Source organism: Rhinolophus hipposideros (assembly GCF_964194185.1).
Source record: "Rhinolophus hipposideros genome assembly, chromosome: 14".
Classification (NCBI taxonomy): domain Eukaryota; kingdom Metazoa; phylum Chordata; class Mammalia; order Chiroptera; family Rhinolophidae; genus Rhinolophus; species Rhinolophus hipposideros.
Genome location: NC_138060.1, coordinates 28113093 through 28131093, shown reverse-complemented (window position 1 = coordinate 28131093; position 18001 = coordinate 28113093). Strand labels below are relative to the sequence as shown.

The following is an 18001-nucleotide window of genomic DNA, read 5'->3' as shown; positions in this document are numbered from 1 at the left end:
GAAATGTATCTTTTTCCTTCCTTTACCCCCTACTTTGCTTATAAACACTAGTCAAAATAAGCTCAATTTGCTGAACTGGATCTAACTGAACTTCATTAGCAAAGGGCCCTTTTAAAGCTTTGGGCCCAGAAGCAATGATACCCATTTGGCAATGACCACACCCAATGCTAAGATCTTGGTTTCTATATACCAGTCCCTACTAAAATGAACCAGGGCTTCTTGGGGAAAAAAGGTTTGGTTGATTCCAGGTGTGGAGCAAGGAAAGTATAAAGTGAGCCTGGAACATCTTGTGCCAGAAAACATAAATGTTCTCAAAAACATTATAATGAGGCCATGTTGAAAAGACACAGTGGAAGACACACTGTGAAAAGACACAGTAGCTAGTTTAAAGGGCCTCCCACTAGCCAAATTTGGGGTAATCTTAAACTCAAAATGTAGAATGATGATAACTGATAATATATCTAAATTTTTAAAAAAATCTCAAGTCCACAGTGATTCTCAAAATAAATGACTACATGAATACAACTCCTAAAAGGAAGAGCTCTTCTTTATAGAGCAAACTCAACTAATAAACGCATATAAATCAACAAAATCAGAATATTACCACTTCAATCCTTAATATAATAATTTCTGATCCAGTCATGATCATGAATGCATACTAAAACCATTAAGTAAAAAATTACCGGGGAACAAGATACTCACCCAGCATCAGGGTACTACTTCAGAGATGGTTAATTACAAAGAGAAAATGCACCTTTACATTGGCACAATCTGGCAGTACCACCTTGCACGATCAAACTTTGCATCACTGGGACAACATGACATTAGGTGTCTCTTAATGGATGTGATGTGATGTATAAACAATCACCTATGATGCATTCTTGCAAAAATAAAGTTTAATCTAAATTCAACCAAGTCTTTAGATTTAATTTAGAAGAAATAGATGGGATACTTAAATAAACATAACAACACCATGAACTGTATGTTTATTTATCAGACCAAACCAGAACATGAGACATTCTACGGAACAAGAGGCCAGGACTCTTCAAAAAAGGCAGTGCTATGAAAATCAAAAAAAAGTGATGGGTAGGGGTGGCCGGATGGCTCAGTTGGTCAGAACGCGAGTTCTGAACAACAGGGTTGCTGGTTCGATTCCTACATGGGCCAGTGAGTTACACCCTCTACAACTAGACTGAAGATAACGAGCTGCCTGAGCTTCCGGAGGGGTGGCTGGCTGGCTCAGTTGATTAGAGCGCAAACTCTTAACAAGCAGGTTGCAGGTTCAATTCCCGCATGGGATGGAGGGCTGCGCCCCCTGCAACTAAAGACTGAAAACAGCGACTGGACTTGGAGCTGAGCTGTGCCCTCCACAACTAGATTGAAGGACAATGACTTGGAGCTGATGGGTTCTGGAGAAACACACAGTTCCCCAATATTCCCCAATAAAATTAAAAAAAAAAAAAGTGATGGGTGATGGGTACTATTTTGGACTAAAAGAAACTAAAGAAACGTGATTAATATAAGCCTTATACCTTGATTAGATCCTGGATTAGAAAACAAGAAAAATAGCTATAAAGGATATTAATATAACAATTGGTCATTTACTTTTCATTTTCTTAGGTGTGATAATGGTATTTTATTACATAGAAGAATGTCTTATTCTTAGGAAATGCACAGTGCAATACTTAGAAGTGTCAGAATGTTAGCAACTTACTTTCAAATGCTTCCAGAATGCATATTTACTGAAAGATACATTCAAAATGGCAAAATGTTAAAGTTAGTGAATAGAGATGAAGAAAGTATGTACTACATTTTCCATTTTTTTGTAGGTCTGAACATTTTCAAAATAGAAAGCTGGGAAAAAGTCATCCAAGGCCGGAGGATTCGGGGATGATAACATTACTTGCTATTTATTATGAGCATATAATGCACTAGGCCCATTCTATCTGCAAACTTCCCCCGCCCCGCCAATCCTGGAGACTAGACTGTGCACTGCTCATAGTAAGCATTCAATGTGTACTGAATGTTAACAAAAAACCTCGGCTCGGACAGGTGGAGTTACTTGCTCACTGAGCTATATAAGTGGCAAAGCTGGACTCCGACCCCAGGTTTAAATACTTTCAAAGCCTGTGCTCTTTCTACAAGATGATGCTGACTATTTCATAATCTACTCCATTGATAGCTACCACAAAGGAAAGCTACAACCTACTCTAATAACCTGGTGTTGGATTTTTCTTTATATCAAAAGCAAGTCCCTATTGCATCCTTATCTGTGGTCTTACTAGTTTCAAAAGAAAACAACAGGATTGCAATCAGTGACATGACTCCAAACAGAACCAAACAGAAAAACAGGATCAAACAGTTGCGAAAACAAAGAAAGATGTTTTACCTTCTACCTCTTCCCAATCATCTTCACTTTCCTCCTCGTCGTCTCCTTCACAGCTGTCTTTGGCAGCTTCTCTCTTTGGAGGGTGTGCCTTCTGGCAAGCACTTGTAAAGTCCCTGCGTAAAGATGACAGGAAAAAAGATGAAGGAGGTGCAAATATCCTAAACAGAATCTTAAGGACTCCTTTTATTTATGGAAAACCTGCTGCAATTATTTAAAGATGATTTATGAGCTCTGAGCCTCATTTCCTCCATCAGCACTTGTCTCAAGTTCTCATCCAGATGTCTTCTGATCGTCAGTCTAACACTAGATGTGCTGTCGAAACAGAAAAAAGCACCGTGAACCTACCCCTACAGGTGTGTGGAGGAAAACATAGCTGTGCCTAGAAATGGTATAGAAAAAGTTAGAAGAAACCACAGCAATAATGTGAGTTCCAGAAGTAAAAGCTGTGACATCTGTGTTTATACAGATGCAGTTGGGACACCAGAAAGCGGAGGGAACTCGTATTTGCTGATCCTGCTATGGTCCAATTCAGAAGACTCTCGTTCCCCCATCCCTCTTAAGAAATAAGATATAAGGAGACTGAAGTTGAAATGTAACTTCAAGTGGGCATGTGGCTACTATACATATACAGGTACGTCATAAATAACAGAAACCTGGACAACTAGCTAATGAAGCAGATGGATCAGTAGCTAGCTACTTATCTGCTTAAGACTAAATGGTTGCTAATGTGTAATGCAGATTTTCTTCGACGTACGAGTCGATGGGGTTACTTCCTGATAAACCCCATCGTAAGTTGATAAAAGTCACAATGCATTTAATATACCTAACTTACTGAACATCATGGCTTAGCCTAGCCTACCTTACACGTGCTCAGCAAACTTATATTGGCCTACAGCTGGGCAAAATCATCTAACACGAAGCCTATTTTTATAACAAAGTGTTGAGTATCTCATGTAATTTATTGAATGCTGTACCGAAAGTGAAAAACAGAGTGCTGTATGGGTATAGAGGGGTTTTAAGTGTATCGGTTGTTTGCCTTCCTGACTGCATGCCCGACGAGAGCTGCGGCTTGCTGCCACTGCCCAGCACCACTAGAAAATAGCGTATGGCATAGGCATGACCAGCCCAGGAAAAACATCAAATTGTAAAATTTGAAGTGCAGCAGGTCCTTATATACCATCATTCTGCTCAGTGTTGTCTTGTTATAACATTGATGAGACGCTGGAGGAACTGAACCCTTGTTTCTATCAATTAGCCTATGGTCAATTGGTTTTATTATAAAGCCATTTCACTGCAGCTCCAAGTACCTATTGATGATGTTAAGTGAGGACTTAACTATATGGTTTCTACGGAATGCCTAACACTCTCGCACCACTATGAAGCTGAAAAATCCGAAGTCAAACCATCCTGAGTAGGGACCATCTGTATATTTCTGCACATTTATATATAAAATGTGTAAATTGAGTTATTTTTAGCTTTTGTAAAGTTTGACTCTTGGTATCAAGTGACAATATTACCTAAGATTTTAGCACAGATTTAAAATAACCAATCCTCAGTCTTTAGCTATAATATACATACTCTCATTTTAACCCACTCCTTTCTACACCATAGAAGCAAACATTTCCCATTAGGATAACATAGCAGAAATGTCCATATGCTATGGGTTTGATCAGTGAACTCTCAACTGAGAAAGAAAGGGAGATCCAGCGTTTCCCTTGGCAACATCCTGGTCTATCTTTGTGTCGCTATGTCTGGAAACAGAATTCAACTAGTGGCAGGGAGAAAGGACACAGCTGGGAAGCAGTAAGCTCAGAGGCAGTCTTAGGAAAAACCTAAGGGAAAAGCAGAGAGGAACTATGGTAGACAATCTCCATGCTTTCCTACGCCCCTTTCTACTGCCGCCCTCTCCTGGACTACTTGCCTATGTCAGGACTACAGAATGCTGGAAAGGCCGACACTAAGAATGACCATTTAATTCTGAAGCGAAGAAGGAACTACTGCCTACTGCCTCTCTGTTCTTCTTCCTCCCCTCCTCGAATTTTCCTAGGAGGCAGATAATCAAGTGTTCACTAGGCTTATATTTATTGTTCACCACATGTTCACAGGAATGGTCATTCACTGCAAAAACACTTGTTCAGTTTCTGCCAAATAAAAGGCCCTGCCCTACGTGCCACAGGACAAAGAACACTGAGCCAGGCGTGGCTCCAGGCCTCTGGGAGCTTACAGCGTGGGAAAAATATATGTAGATGGCATGTGCATAAATAAGTGTAACACAAGGTAGACGAGCTATGCCTTTAAGAGATGCTGCAAGAAACTAGAGGAGCAAAGGGGAAAGAATCAATGAAGCCTGTAGCTGGTTTCTGATCTGCAGCATCAAGGTGGAAGAAGGCGTTCCACGTAGAAGGAAGAATATGAGCCCAACTCGGAGGTAGCAAAGTCTGAGCACAGGTTGAGTGAAGGAGAAGTCCAGCTGCGCAGGAGCAAAGTGTGCTTGAGGAGAGGAGAAGACAACGCTGGAATGGCAGGCAAATATTCTCCATATGTAGTATCTCTGTGTAGTAGCAAGAACTCAGGAGCAGCAGTCAGAAGACCCAGGTCTCATCCTGGTTTTTGCCACCATCTAGCTGTGTAATCACAAATAAATCACTTTCTGGAAGCTGTCTTTCTCATCTGAAAAGTTTGGGGGGTAAAGTATATAATTGCTAAGATTCTTTCTAGCTCTTACTAGTACTCTGAGCTCTATTTGGAGGAGTTTAAAGATCTCATCTTTTCCACAGGTCCTAGTGACAAGCAAAAAGAGCAGGTTTTACTACTCACACTTCTCTGAAAGGAAAAAGCAAGACCTCTTACCTGAAATCTTCCCCATCACTGAAGTCTTCATCCTTTATCACCTTGAGGTTTTCCGATTTAACAGTCACTTTGCTCACTTTCTTTTTTGCTGGACCATCTGCTGGGCCCCCAGGATCACTGCAGCCCTTCTTCCTCTTTCCTCGTGAGACTTTTGGGGGCAGACTCTTCTTCGGTGGTTTCTCATCTTCAAGAACATCTAGATGACCACATGGAACAGGAAGTAAGGGACAACAGGAAAGGTGGACGGAGGGTGCTTTCATGGGCAGGGTCGTGAAAACGCCTCTTCTGTAACTTCCCTCCAAACCACATCTCCATCACCAGCTCACCAATTCCCCGTCTGATTAACAAGCTTTCAGCCTCTTCCCATCTTCAGTCTAGTCCAGGGGTGTCAAAACTGCGGCCCACAGGCCAACTGCGGTCCGCAATCCATTGTTAATTGGCCCACAGCAAATTCCAAAAATATATTTAGTTTACTTAAATAAACCAGGTGAGGCAATACGTACTTCACCTCGAGTGAGTGGCCCGGCTGTGTGTGTATTTTACCGCATATGGCCCTTGGTGAAAAACGTTGAAAAAAGTTTGGACACCCCTGGTCTAGTCTATACTCTATGTTCACAGTAAAAAACATCTTCCTTTATTGGCATTTTATTCTATTCCTCTTAAGACTACAGACTCTTAAGACCACACAACTCAGATAAAATTTAACTCCCAAATCTTAAAATTCAGCTAATGTCTAGCAAGGAAAATACATCAATCCATTAATTAACACCTTGCTTATTTACTACCTGCCAAGACTAATCATTTATTTTAGGTATAATTCACTATTAAGTGAAATGTTTGAGTTTATAAACATGTTCGAGTTTTACCACTACTTTATTTCTACTAATTCATGCTTCTGCCATCTTTCAAAACCAAACTCTGTTCAAAACTCTGTTCACTAGGCTTATATTTATTGTTATACTTTGTGAAAACTTTCCAATATAATCCAAATGGCACTGGTATACCAACCACTTCAGCAAACCTAGAGTTGGAATAAAATAGTGGTATTTCAAATATATCTTTACTTTCTTAAAATAATTACTGCTTTTTGTTAAAGAGAAATATAAAAATGCATCAGCTGTTGGTTTTAGTTAAATCAGGGTATCTAAAGGTCTGGTCTCTATTAATATAAACATTATTAAGTTCATTTTTAATAAATATATAATTTATAAATAACTTGGCAGAAGAGGATATTTTTCTATTTTACAAATACATTCATGCAAATAATCTTGAATTTGAAATAAATCATCTTTCTTTGCCTTTGCATGACTCGCTTCAGTTAATTTTGGAAAACAAAATTACTGTAGCCTGTATTGAGGTTCCAAAAGGGGCTGCAATATTAACCCAAAATATCAAATTAGTTCATTCCTTTCATTCATAGTTTTTCTTACTGATTCTTTTTTTTTCTTTCTTACTGATTCTTTAGATAGGTATTTATATCCCCCAAGAATACACTTTTGCATAGGGAAAAAGATACTTCCCTTTGATCTAAATAAAGTCATAACTTAATAAATTTCACATTTGTTTTAATGCTAGATAAAATCATGGATTCAGTTCTCATTCTTTCAAATGTCTTATAAAAGAAACTTAGGCATTCCCATGGCTTAAAAATTTTAATGGAAACACAAAATATTTCAAAATTATTTAGAATCTAGAAACAGACTTTTTTATTCCAAGGCCAGAAGCTATTTAAAAGTTTTTTGACTTGACAGTTTGAGAAAGATGCCCTTAAAATCAGGATTTCTTTATCTTACAATGGTCTTTAGCCCTCTATGAATAAGCAAAGATTCAAAATTTTTACTGATCTAAAAATGCAGGGTGGGAGCATTCTTCAGAGGCACCATTTGTTTCTCACCCAAGTTATTTGGTTGGTTAAAGGCACAGCTGTATATTGTTGTGCTTTTAAGAGAGAAATAGAGGAGTTAAAAAAGGAGGGAAAAGGAAATTAAAAAAGAAGTTCATAGTATCATTACCTGTAATATCAAAAAATTTTTTTAAAAAATTTGAATGTCCAAAGAAGACAAGAATATACAGTGGGGTAAAGACAATTTAGTCAATAAATGGTATTAGGAAAACTGGACAGATACATGCAAAAAAGTTAAACTGGGCCATCTTCTTGCACCATATACAAGAATAAACACAAAATGGATTAAAGGCTTAAATGTAACACTCGAAACCATAAAACTCCTAGAAGAAAACATAGGCAGTAATTTCTGTGACACTGCTCTTAGTAATATTTTTTCTAACCTGTCTCCTTGGGCAAGGGAAACAAAAGAAAAAATCAACAAATGGGACTACATCAAACTAAAAAGTTTTTTTTTTTGCACAGCAAAGGAAACCAACAACAAATCAAAAAGACAGGCTACTGAATGAAAAAAGATATTTGCCAATGATACATCTGATAAGGGGTTAATATCCAAAATTTATAAATAACTTATACAACTCAACACCAAAAAAACAAACAATGCAATTAAAAAATGGGCAGACGACCTGAGTAGACATTTCTCCAAAGAGGACATACAGATCATAGAGATGGCCAATACATATGAAAAGATGCCGAATGTCACTAATAATTAGAGAAATGTAAATGAAAACCACAATGAGGTATCACCTCACACCTGTCCAAATGGCCATCATCAATAAATCCAACAAGAGTTGGTGAGGATGCAGAAAAAAAGAGAACCTTTGTGTACACTGTTGGTGTGATTGCAAACTGGTACAGTCACTATGGAAAACGGTTTTGAAGGTTCCTTAAAAAATTAAAAATAGAGCTACTTTATGACCCAGCAATTCCACTTCTGGGTATTTATCTGAAGAAATCCAAAACACTAATTCCAAAAGGTATATGCACCCCTGTGTTCACTGCAGCATTACTAGTAATAGCCAAGATATGGAAGCAACCCAAGTCCCATCAATAGGCAACTGGATAAAGAAGAGTGGTACATATACACAATGGAATATTACTCAGCCATAAAAAGGAATAAAATGTTACCATTTGCAACATGGATGGACCTAGAAAATATAATGCTAAACTAAATAAGTCAAACAGAGAAAGACAAATACATATGATCTCACTTACATGTGCAATCTAAATAAGAAAATAAACAAAACAGAAACAAACTCTTCACTACTGAGAACTGACTGTTGACAGGTGGAAGGGGGTTGGGGGTATGCGTGAAAAGGATGAAAGGATTAAGAAGTACAAATTGGTTGTTACTAAATAGTCAAGGGGATGTAAAGTACAGCAGAGGGAATATAGTCGATAATATTGTAATAACTATGCATAATGCCAGGTGGGTACTAGACTAATTGGGGGATCACTGCATAAATTATCTAAATGTCTAACCATTATTATGTACACCTGAAACTAATGAAATAATATTGAATGTCAACTGTAACTAAAAAATTAAATAATTAAAAAAAAGAAAAATCAGAATGTCCAACCATGAGATAATCATTAATATCAGTACAGTCACACAATGAAATATAACTCAGTCGTCTTTTAAGACAAAGGAGAAAGATCTAGGATAAAATGCTAAGCATGCAAAGTGGTTTTTACAGTTTTCTACTATACACAACAACACAGACTAGAAGGAAATACAGCACTGTTTAGTGGAGGTTATTTCTGGATGGTAGAAATATAGACTTTTTTTTCTTTATTCTTTGCTGTGTGTTTTTTGTCCCAGAGAATCTAGAGGCTATATTTTCTAGGATTCTCCAAGATCTAGGACTATCTAATATGGCTAACTGCCCTGAATTCCATGTGGTTGTTTCAGTAGGGCAGGATTTACTACTGTGGTTTGCTTGGCCATCTATTGAAATTTAATAAGAACACCTGCTTAAACCTGCCAGTGGCACCTCATAGCACTTAACATAAAATACAAACTAAGGGCCCTGCCCACCTCTCTCAACTCAATTCCTGCCACTCGCCCCCTCACTCACTCACTGTATCAAGCCAACTGGCCAAGCTCATTCCCTCCTAAGACTCTTTAAACTTACTGTTCCCTCTGCCGAGAACTCTTTCCCCCCAGAACCTCCTATGAATGGTGCCTTCAGGACATTCAGTAACTGGCTCAAACTGTCACCTCCTCACAGAGGCCTTCCCTGATCATTGATTCTTAGCTGCTTCTTCCCTACCTCCATGTCAGTTTTATTACAGTAATCTGTGTTACTTTCTTCATAGCTCTTATCACCACGTGAATTTATTTTTAACTTATTGTCTGTTCTACGTACCTACCTCTCTCCAAAGATTATAAGCATCACGAGAGCAGGGACCTTGCTGTGTTGTTCACTATCATTTCATGGCATGCACTAAGGTGTGGTTAAAACCTACACTGTTGCGCTGTTAGAAACAAGTCACCAAATTAGTATCACCTGCAGCTCAAACTACATGTGTTCCTCCACCAAAGCACAGCAAAGATTCTAACTCTTCAGATCCTGGAAGCTGCCCTGAGAACTGATTCCTAACTCCTCTGGTTGTCCGCGTTTGAGTGAAGCTTAGGAGCATCCTGACCTCTGTTTAGCCTGAACTGACATGAGCTCGCCCAACTGATTACCTAACATGGACCACGCCAGGGACTTCACATACCGTCTCACTGAAAAATCACAACCTCCCTGCAAGGTACGATCATGTTTCACAGATCAAGTGTAGAATGGCTAAATTATCTGTCCAGGATAATTTACCCAAGTGCACATAACAACTGATATACCAAGCTGGTGCCCAGGTAAAGTGTTTAGCGAGAAGGAATGCTACCCAAGCAGGTGGCATTTCCATCAGATTAAAACTTTTAATTTTTGAATTGCCACACATTCAGACAAAATACATTCCCTCTGACTAGAATACTAACCCCCTTTCACGGCCTCGTGCTGAAATATTGTCCATCCCTAAAGTTGCAGATCAAACCTAACTCCTCCAGGGAGCATTTCCCAATCTCTCCAGCCAAACTTGATTATTTCTTCAGAAGCCACAAAGCCCTGTACCTTCTCCCACAATATCGCACTCTGCCTTGGATAAGTTTTGTAAATGTCAACACTACTATATTCTAAGCTCCTTCAAGAAATCTGTCTCCCACGTCACCTAGCTCATGTACAGCACCAACCAGATACTCAGAAAATATTCAAAGCTTATTTTAATGCGTAAATGAACTAAACAGAACTCATAGTATTAGTGCGAAGTAAATCACCTTTTAAGTTTAGAAATTGCTATCTTTGGACTATTTCCTAATGGATGATTGCCTTGTCATATGCACAGAATCACAGAATTGTTGAATCTAGTGTCATAGGAGGCCCTGTTGGTTACCCCGTCTAATCTATTATCCAATGATTTCAGGAACCCCCCAAATCCCTCCACAGCAAGTATTTTGCAATTCCTTAAAATATTTATTGAGCACTTAGTATATGCTGGGGGAAGACGAGGGGATACGTCAAAAAAATAAGATGCTTTCATGAAGCTTCAATTCTATTAAGATGGGTGATTAAAAAGGAAGCAAATAAGTTAACAAGATCATTACAGACTGTGACAGAAGCTGTGAGGGCCTCTGTGATACAGGGCACCTGGCGAAGGACACCTTGGGGCACAATAGAAGAATCAGCCACAGCCAAGAACCATGGAAGAACATTCTAGGCAGGAAGAACATCAAACACAAAGGTTCAACGTGAGAACATGGTATGCTTGAGGAACAGAAAGGAGACCAATAAGGAGAGTATCTGGCAAACAAAAGAGGGGTAGGAGACAAAAGGAGGGAGCAACAGCCAAATCCTGTAGGACCTTGTAGGCCATGATGAGGGATTGGGATTTCATGCCACGAGCAATGGGACGCCACAGAGGGTTGGAAGGAGGAGCATGGCAGGATCTGATTTTGGTTTTGAAAGATCACGTGTGCTGCTGGGTGGAGAATTATTTCAGGGAAGGAAGGGAAGACCAATAAAGAGGCAACTGCAGTCGTTCAAGTGACAAGTGATGGTGGCTTGGGCAGGGGCTGTGGCCTTGGAAATAAAGAGAAGTGAAGAGACGTGATATACTTCTGAGAACGAACTAACAGGACTTGCTGAAGCACTGGATGTGCGCGCGGATGGAAAAGGGGGGATTGGTTTGTTTAAACAAGTGGGGGAAGGACCATTCACTGAGATGGGAAAAAGTGGGGAAGGGGCAGGTTGACAGGGGAACATCCAGAGTTTTGCTTCGCACATGACAAACAGAAGAAGCCTATTCCATATCCACGTGAAGTCAGGTTGGACCAAGTCCGGAACTCTGGGGTGAATTCCGCTGAAGACACTATTCTGGGAGTCAGCACACCACAAACTCTACGTTCTGTTCTCCTAGGGACACAAAATAAGTGCAACGTCTTTTCCCTGGTTAGCCCTTCGCATCTCCCAGGAGGCTGGACTTGACCCTGCGGGCCACAGGGAGCAGGAAAGAGGCGACGCGGGGGAGCTCCAGGGGAACCGCTCGGGGCGCGTCCCTCCTCGAGTGGGGACAAAGGCACAGCGACGCGGAGGACCGGGGCAGCAGCACAAACGCCAGCTTCCCTCGGCCACCGTCCCGTGGTCTCCGCGCACAGCCGCGCGGAGCCGCCTGCGCCCCCACCTCCAGGCAGCCGGCTCCCCCGCCCCGCGCCCCCGGGCCTGCTTCCGGATCTCTCTCAGCATCTCTCCCTACACACGGCTCGGCGTCGCTCTCACCCTCCTCCTTCTCCTGCCGCCCCGCCGTGCTCTCGCCCTTGGCCTTCTGGCTGCGCAGTTCGCGTCCCCGCAGCTCCCTGCCGGCTGCGCGACTCCGAGCCATGTACCCCCGGGAGGACTCGCTTCGCGAGTGACGCACCAGGCCGCGGGAAGCTGCAGCGGCGTGGCCCGCACCCCGCGGCGGGGAGAGGCATGCCCACGCCCCGCCTTTATGGACCAAGCACACGCCCCCACAGGGAGCCCCGTCCCAGGCCCAAGGGACCAATGCAAACTGCCGGAAGCCAGACGACGCGAAACAAGTTTCTTTCTACTTCCGGTGCATTGCGTCCTCGTGTTTCCGGAGACCGGAGGGGCGTGATATCGCGAGAGGCGAGAAAGGGCGCAGGGTTTGAAACATGGCGGACGACGTGGACCAGGTGAGTGTCCCCGGAGGAGCTCGCTCCAGAGCGGCTTCCCCCCTCGGCGCCCTGGCCCTGTTCGGCTTGGCATCCCCGGGCTGCTTGCTTCACGTTCACGGGACGGGGTCCTATCCTGCCGCCTCTTTCCGGGTCGTCACGGCCTTTAATTGTGCCTCAGGCTCTGAGACCTTTTCTACTTCGAAATCCGCCGGAAAACTTAGTTACTCCTCCCGCTCCGCACTTCCTTTCTCTTGAGTCTCACCTGTATCCATCGCATGGCAGTGACGGCCCCCGCCTGCCTCGCGGAGCTGTCGGGATTCTGATGGAAAGCGCGGTAATTATCGCGCAACAACTACTTGGCCGCGACCATGACTCACTCATTCAACATGGAGTGAACGTCAGCTTTGCAGGGTTTACACACCGCCGTGAGCGCCAGAGACTGCGGGGTTGACATACGTGGTCCCTGTCCCCACTGGGAGCTTACAGTGCGGGGGAGGACGGATAAATCCGTGTGACACGGGGGAACCGGGATACAGAATAAGTGTGGTCCGGCGGGCTCGCTCACCTGCTCTTCCTTCCTCCCCAAATGCTGCTCCTCAGATGCCGTTGTGATCAGGCCACAGCGGCTTCAGCTTTCTCCTGAAGCCTCGCTCCGTCCAAGAGGACTTGTCTGGCCCGCTCCATAAAATAGCCCTCTCCCGAGTTTGTTCTCTTATTTCTTCACGGCACGTCACGGGTTCGTGTTCAGTATATGCCGCTGTGGTCGATGCCCGTCTCCCCCCACCTACGACGTGCATTTCTTCAGAGCAGGAGTCTCGGTTACTGTGCTGTCCTGGGTGGGTTTAGAGCAGTGCCGGAACCGCGCGGCAGATGTTTCGGTGTGGAGGGAATGAAGTGGGTGGTCGGGGCGGCCTCCTCTTTGAAAAAGGCAGTGTTTCACGCTGTCGGATGGAAAAGGGAGACGGCGCGCAGTCAGGACGGACCCAGGCTGAAGGAGCCGTAGGCCTCTGTCGGTGTGTGTGTTCGTACAGTGTTGTAATGGTTTATGTGCTTCTCCCAGGTAGAAGGAGCTGACTTCCGTATCGCTGTAGTCTGGTAGTTGGCTACCTGGTCCCTAACAAACAGCCGGTGAGCTGGGGCTGGGGACCAGCTGAGGTCAGGACTTCCCCCGTGAACCCGCGCTGCCTGACTCCAAAGCCGGTGCTCTCGGCCGGTCTGCTCTACTGCCTGCGGAGTATGCGCGTCTTGCGGCCGGCGGCACCCTACACTCGGCATGCCCTGTGCCGAACTCCTCACCTTCCTTCAAGTTTTCATCTCTGCTTAGCATTCTGACTGCTGTGTAGTAGTCATTAAGTCAGTGTTACTCAAATTGCTAAATGATATTTGAGATAAGGCTAACGTCCCTGAGAGTGACGCTCTGTGTCCTGAAATGGTGTCGAGCAGTTTGGATTTTTGACGGAACAAACTACAGTCATGATTATCTTGCTGTATAACTCCTTCCTGTGTATGTTTCAGTCCTCATTTCTATAGCGCTTACTATGTGCCAGGTACTGGTCTAAGCCCTCACATATGTCGTTTAAGCCTCACAACAATGGTATTAGGTAGGCACTGTTACCCACATTTTACTGGACAGACGACTAAGGAAAGCACAGAGGGGTTAAGTTACTTGCTCACAGTCAGTGCGGCATAGCAATGATTCAAACACTACACTCCCTCTAGTACTATGTTACTAAGCTTGTTTTTTTATTCAGCAACAAACTACCAACACCGTAGAAGAACCCCTGGATCTCATCAGGCTCAGCCTGGATGAGCGAATTTATGTGAAAATGAGAAATGACAGAGAGCTCCGAGGTAGATTACATGTAAGTAAATTTATTAAATTACCTTGAAATCAGGTTATTTACTTGTTTTCCCTCCCTGCTCCCACCCCTTTGAAATGTAAAAACTGTCAACTGTGGAACAGTGTTTGGAATGCAGAGAGGAAGGTGGTAGCTACCCATATTTCTAGAAGACAAATACAACTCTATTTTATTCATATTTTTATCATTTTTTCTCTTACCAGAAATAATGTGTTTATTAAAGAACATTTTCATTTCTTTCATATTTTACCCTTCTATTTATTTGCAGATAACATTTATTCTCCATTTTTATTTAAGTGTTTGTTTTTTTAGTTACTGACATATGCATAATTTGTGTTTTTCTGTGAAAAAACTTAAAATAGCACAGAAATACATGCAGTAAAAGGTGAAATCCCATTTCTTCTATTGGTAACCACTGTTAAAAATTGAGTCTATGGTTTTGAAGATATTTTCTGTATATTTACATGTATATATTTATAATATGTGTCCATATGCATATATTTGCACTATACCACCACTAAAATAAATGGGATTTTGCTATACATATTTTTGGGCACTTTTCTTTTTCACTGAATCTTGGAAATCATTGATCATGAGTGCATATAGATCTTCTCTATTCTTTTTAATTACTACATAGAATTCTTTATATGGTAATGGTGATATTTAGATTGTTTTCCATTTTTTTGTTACTATAAATAATGCTGCAGTAACATTTTAATACATATTTCTTTGTGTGCATCTGCAAATATTTCTATAGGATTGGTCCTTAAAGTAGTCCTATTTATTCGTAAAGAGAGTAATTGAAGGTTTTGCCTCTTCTTGATAACATGTTGCTTTCCAGAGTGTGTTCTTATTACTGCCATTCTACCCTAAAGTGGTTAAAAATAAAGTTTATTGAGCATTAATTATGTCAGGTACTAGTCTAAGTGTTTTGTATATAATACACATCTCATTTAATCTTCATAACAACCCTATGAGGGTAGATACTAAATATCCCTGTTTTAGAGTTGAAGAAGCTCAGCCTCAGAAACATGAAGTCATCTGTGTAAGGTGACAGTCAGTAAAGTCAGGGCCAGAAGATGAACCTAGGCAGTCTCTGACTTCAGCCTCACTCCCATAAAACCTAACGGTACAGAACCTGCTATTCTCGGAAAGGAAGTAGGGACCTAGGGAGATAGTGTCTTAATACATAGCTTAATACACAGCCTTAAGGGAAGAGGAACCCCAGGAAATGGAAGAGTGGCAATTTTACCAAGAAAAGCAGAATTGAGCTTCATCCCATGGGCCAGCAACACTCGGAGAGACACCCTAGGACAGATACATTGCCTTAACTCTTGGAGGCTTTTTCAGTTCCCTATGTAGACTCCATTGCCTCTATACTTAATGGCCCCCAACCTTTTGTTTGTTTGTTTTCTGGCCCCCATCTATAGATTTTCGCTCTTGTTAGTGTGCTCTGCCAGCAGTTCTCTACGTGGCTGGCTGATTGGCTAGTTTTATTGTGATGTGAGCTGGTGAACCATTTGACACTTCGTTAGAAGTAGGCGTAAGTGGGTCTGAACAAGGCTTCCAGAGGTTCACCTTTCAGCAAAACACATAAGCTTTGGAGCTTGGATTGAAGATATCCCTGAATATCTGAGTTGTAGCATTTATTGATTGAGCCCACAGGTGCCAAACCCAGTTCTGGCTAGGTTATAAAGGACAGGGTGTTGCTCTTCTTACTTTACCTTGTGATGTTTAGTTTGGGGGGCGGGGGGGATTGAGTAATAGTGTCTTATGCCCTTAGGAGACTGCTGTGTCATCATCTTAGCAATCAAAGGATTTTATCTCTTATTGTATCTTGTCAGACTGTTACAGATGGATTTGAAAGAAGTCTACTGAAAAGTGATGAATTTGTTATTTTTCATAATTAAATTTTATAAATGATGTAACTGCCTTGGATAACAAGTAGGGTGAAAACTTTAAAAATAATTTCGAGTCATTTTGAGTGAATTTCATTTTTGGCCCTTTAAACTGTTTTCTATTTTTATAGAAATTAAGTTATCATTGGAAATGATTTGCAAAGAAACAATATATTTGTACAGCAGGATTATTTTCTATTTACCTGTAAAAGTTTGTGGTACAAGTATTGTGTGTTGTAATTGACCCATTTGCATATTGTAAGCCCTGTTCATTGTTTCTTAATTTATTGAATTTCTTGCTCCCTCATGCTTCCACTTCAGGCTTATGATCAGCATTTAAATATGATACTGGGAGATGTGGAAGAAACTGTGACTACTATAGAAATTGATGAAGAAACATATGAAGAGATATATAAAGTAAGTCATACAATTCTATTCATAGCTTTTAAAATGTCAATTGTTCTTTAACATCCAACAGCTTAACACTTACTTAATGGGAAACCTGTCATGTTGCACCTACTCATGGCTCATTAGAGTGTAGCAATTACAAGCAAAGTCTTTGGGGTCAGACAGACCTGGTTTCCAGTACTGGCTTGGCCATTTCCTACTTGGGGAATGTTGGACAAGGGAAATAACTTTGCAGGCTCAATTTCCATTGGTAAGCAGGAATACTACCACTTACCTCATAGGGTTGCCAGGATTCAATGAGGTATGACTGTGTAAGATGCCTACATGTGCTAATAATATATAGCAATAATACTGGAAAATGTTCTTTTGTTTGATGTGGATTTGATCTATCAGTAGTAGAAACTACAACTTGGGAAATTTAAAAATTAACTCATTAAATATAATAAACCTATTATGTTAATGTAACATTTTTATGAAAAATAACTATATTTTCTAAAACAACAGTGAGGAGTGTCTTTATTTTACATTTTTACAAATGTCTTTATTGTGTGGCTTAATGAATGACCTCTAGCTTCTCACGTCTTTTTTCTGCATTTAGTCTGTTGTGATACGTTACGGTTGAAGAAAATCTGACCTCACGCAGATAGGTAGTTGGAAAAGGGAGGAGTATTTTTGTGGGTACTTGCCTTTGATGGTACATCCAAACTCAACAGATGGTGGTTTCTTTAAGGTTAGTTGCAGTGTGGAATCTGAAACCCTATCAACGAACTTTTCACACTCTTGTTATATGTAAATTCATTGGTCCACTTTCTACTTTGAATGGATCTTTTACACGTTTGATTTTATAACATCAAGCACTGATCATTTGGAATATACTATTAATTTACTGAGTTATACAGATCTTCAAAGTGTTGACACATTTCATTCTTCAAATATAAAAACAGAAAATCATGTTTGTTAAGTCTTTTAAGTATTGGGAAGCCAGTCGCTGGCTCTCCTAGAGCATAAGGTGTTTTTGGTTCGTTTGCTTTTTAAGGAGGGCGCAGCTCACAGTGGCTCATGTGGGGATCGAACCAGCAACCTTGGTGCTACCGGCACCACGCTCTAACCAACTGAGCTAATCAGCCACCCCTAGGGCATAGTGTTTTAAGCCTGGATTCAAACCTTGAGTCCCTTGCTTATCAACTATATAGTTTTACCAAATTACCTACCTGTCTGACTAAGTTTCCTTGTCTATAAAATGGGGGTGGTAATAGGACCCACTTCTTACAGCTGTTGAGGATTCATTGAGAGATTATGTGAAAAGCCTTCACATTAGCAACAGGTACATAGTAAATGTTCAAATGTTAGCCTTTGTTGGTTTTGTAGTTCTGCTTTATCCTGGCTCTCCTCCTCTCTTCAACCACTCCTGACTCCTTTGCTAGTTTTCTTTCTTTCTCTCTCTGAACATGGCCCTTTTTTTAAAATCTGCATTTTTTT

The 18001-nt window shown here is 41.3% G+C and overlaps 2 protein-coding genes across 6 annotated transcripts in view; one reads left to right on the top strand and one right to left on the bottom strand.

Annotated features, from left to right (window-relative positions):
- The window catches only part of XPC (XPC complex subunit, DNA damage recognition and repair factor), a 45478-nt gene extending 33282 nt beyond the window's left edge, over nucleotides 1-12196 (bottom strand). For 3 of the 4 annotated variants that reach the window (XM_081072973.1, XM_081072971.1, XM_081072972.1), the window contains exons 1-3: nucleotides 11960-12196; nucleotides 5240-5435; nucleotides 2390-2502 (exon numbers count right to left, since the gene is read on the bottom strand). In XM_081072973.1, coding sequence (XP_080929099.1) covers nucleotides 2390-2502; nucleotides 5240-5435; nucleotides 11960-12062 — 412 coding nt within the window. In that variant the 5' untranslated portion in view covers nucleotides 12063-12196. Of the gene's footprint in view, nucleotides 1-2389; nucleotides 2503-5239; nucleotides 5436-11465; nucleotides 11510-11959 lie in introns of those variants that run through there. The other variant, XM_081072974.1, reaches the window with a different exon arrangement.
- Nucleotides 12197-12315: 119 nt separating this feature from the next.
- LSM3 (LSM3 homolog, U6 small nuclear RNA and mRNA degradation associated) overlaps nucleotides 12316-18001 on the top strand; it is a 183068-nt gene continuing 177382 nt past the window's right edge. For both annotated transcript variants that reach the window (XM_081072969.1, XM_081072970.1), the window contains exons 1-3: nucleotides 12316-12375; nucleotides 14109-14219; nucleotides 16436-16531. In XM_081072969.1, coding sequence (XP_080929095.1) covers nucleotides 12355-12375; nucleotides 14109-14219; nucleotides 16436-16531 — 228 coding nt within the window. In that variant the 5' untranslated portion in view covers nucleotides 12316-12354. The remainder of the gene's footprint in view (nucleotides 12376-14108; nucleotides 14220-16435; nucleotides 16532-18001) is intronic.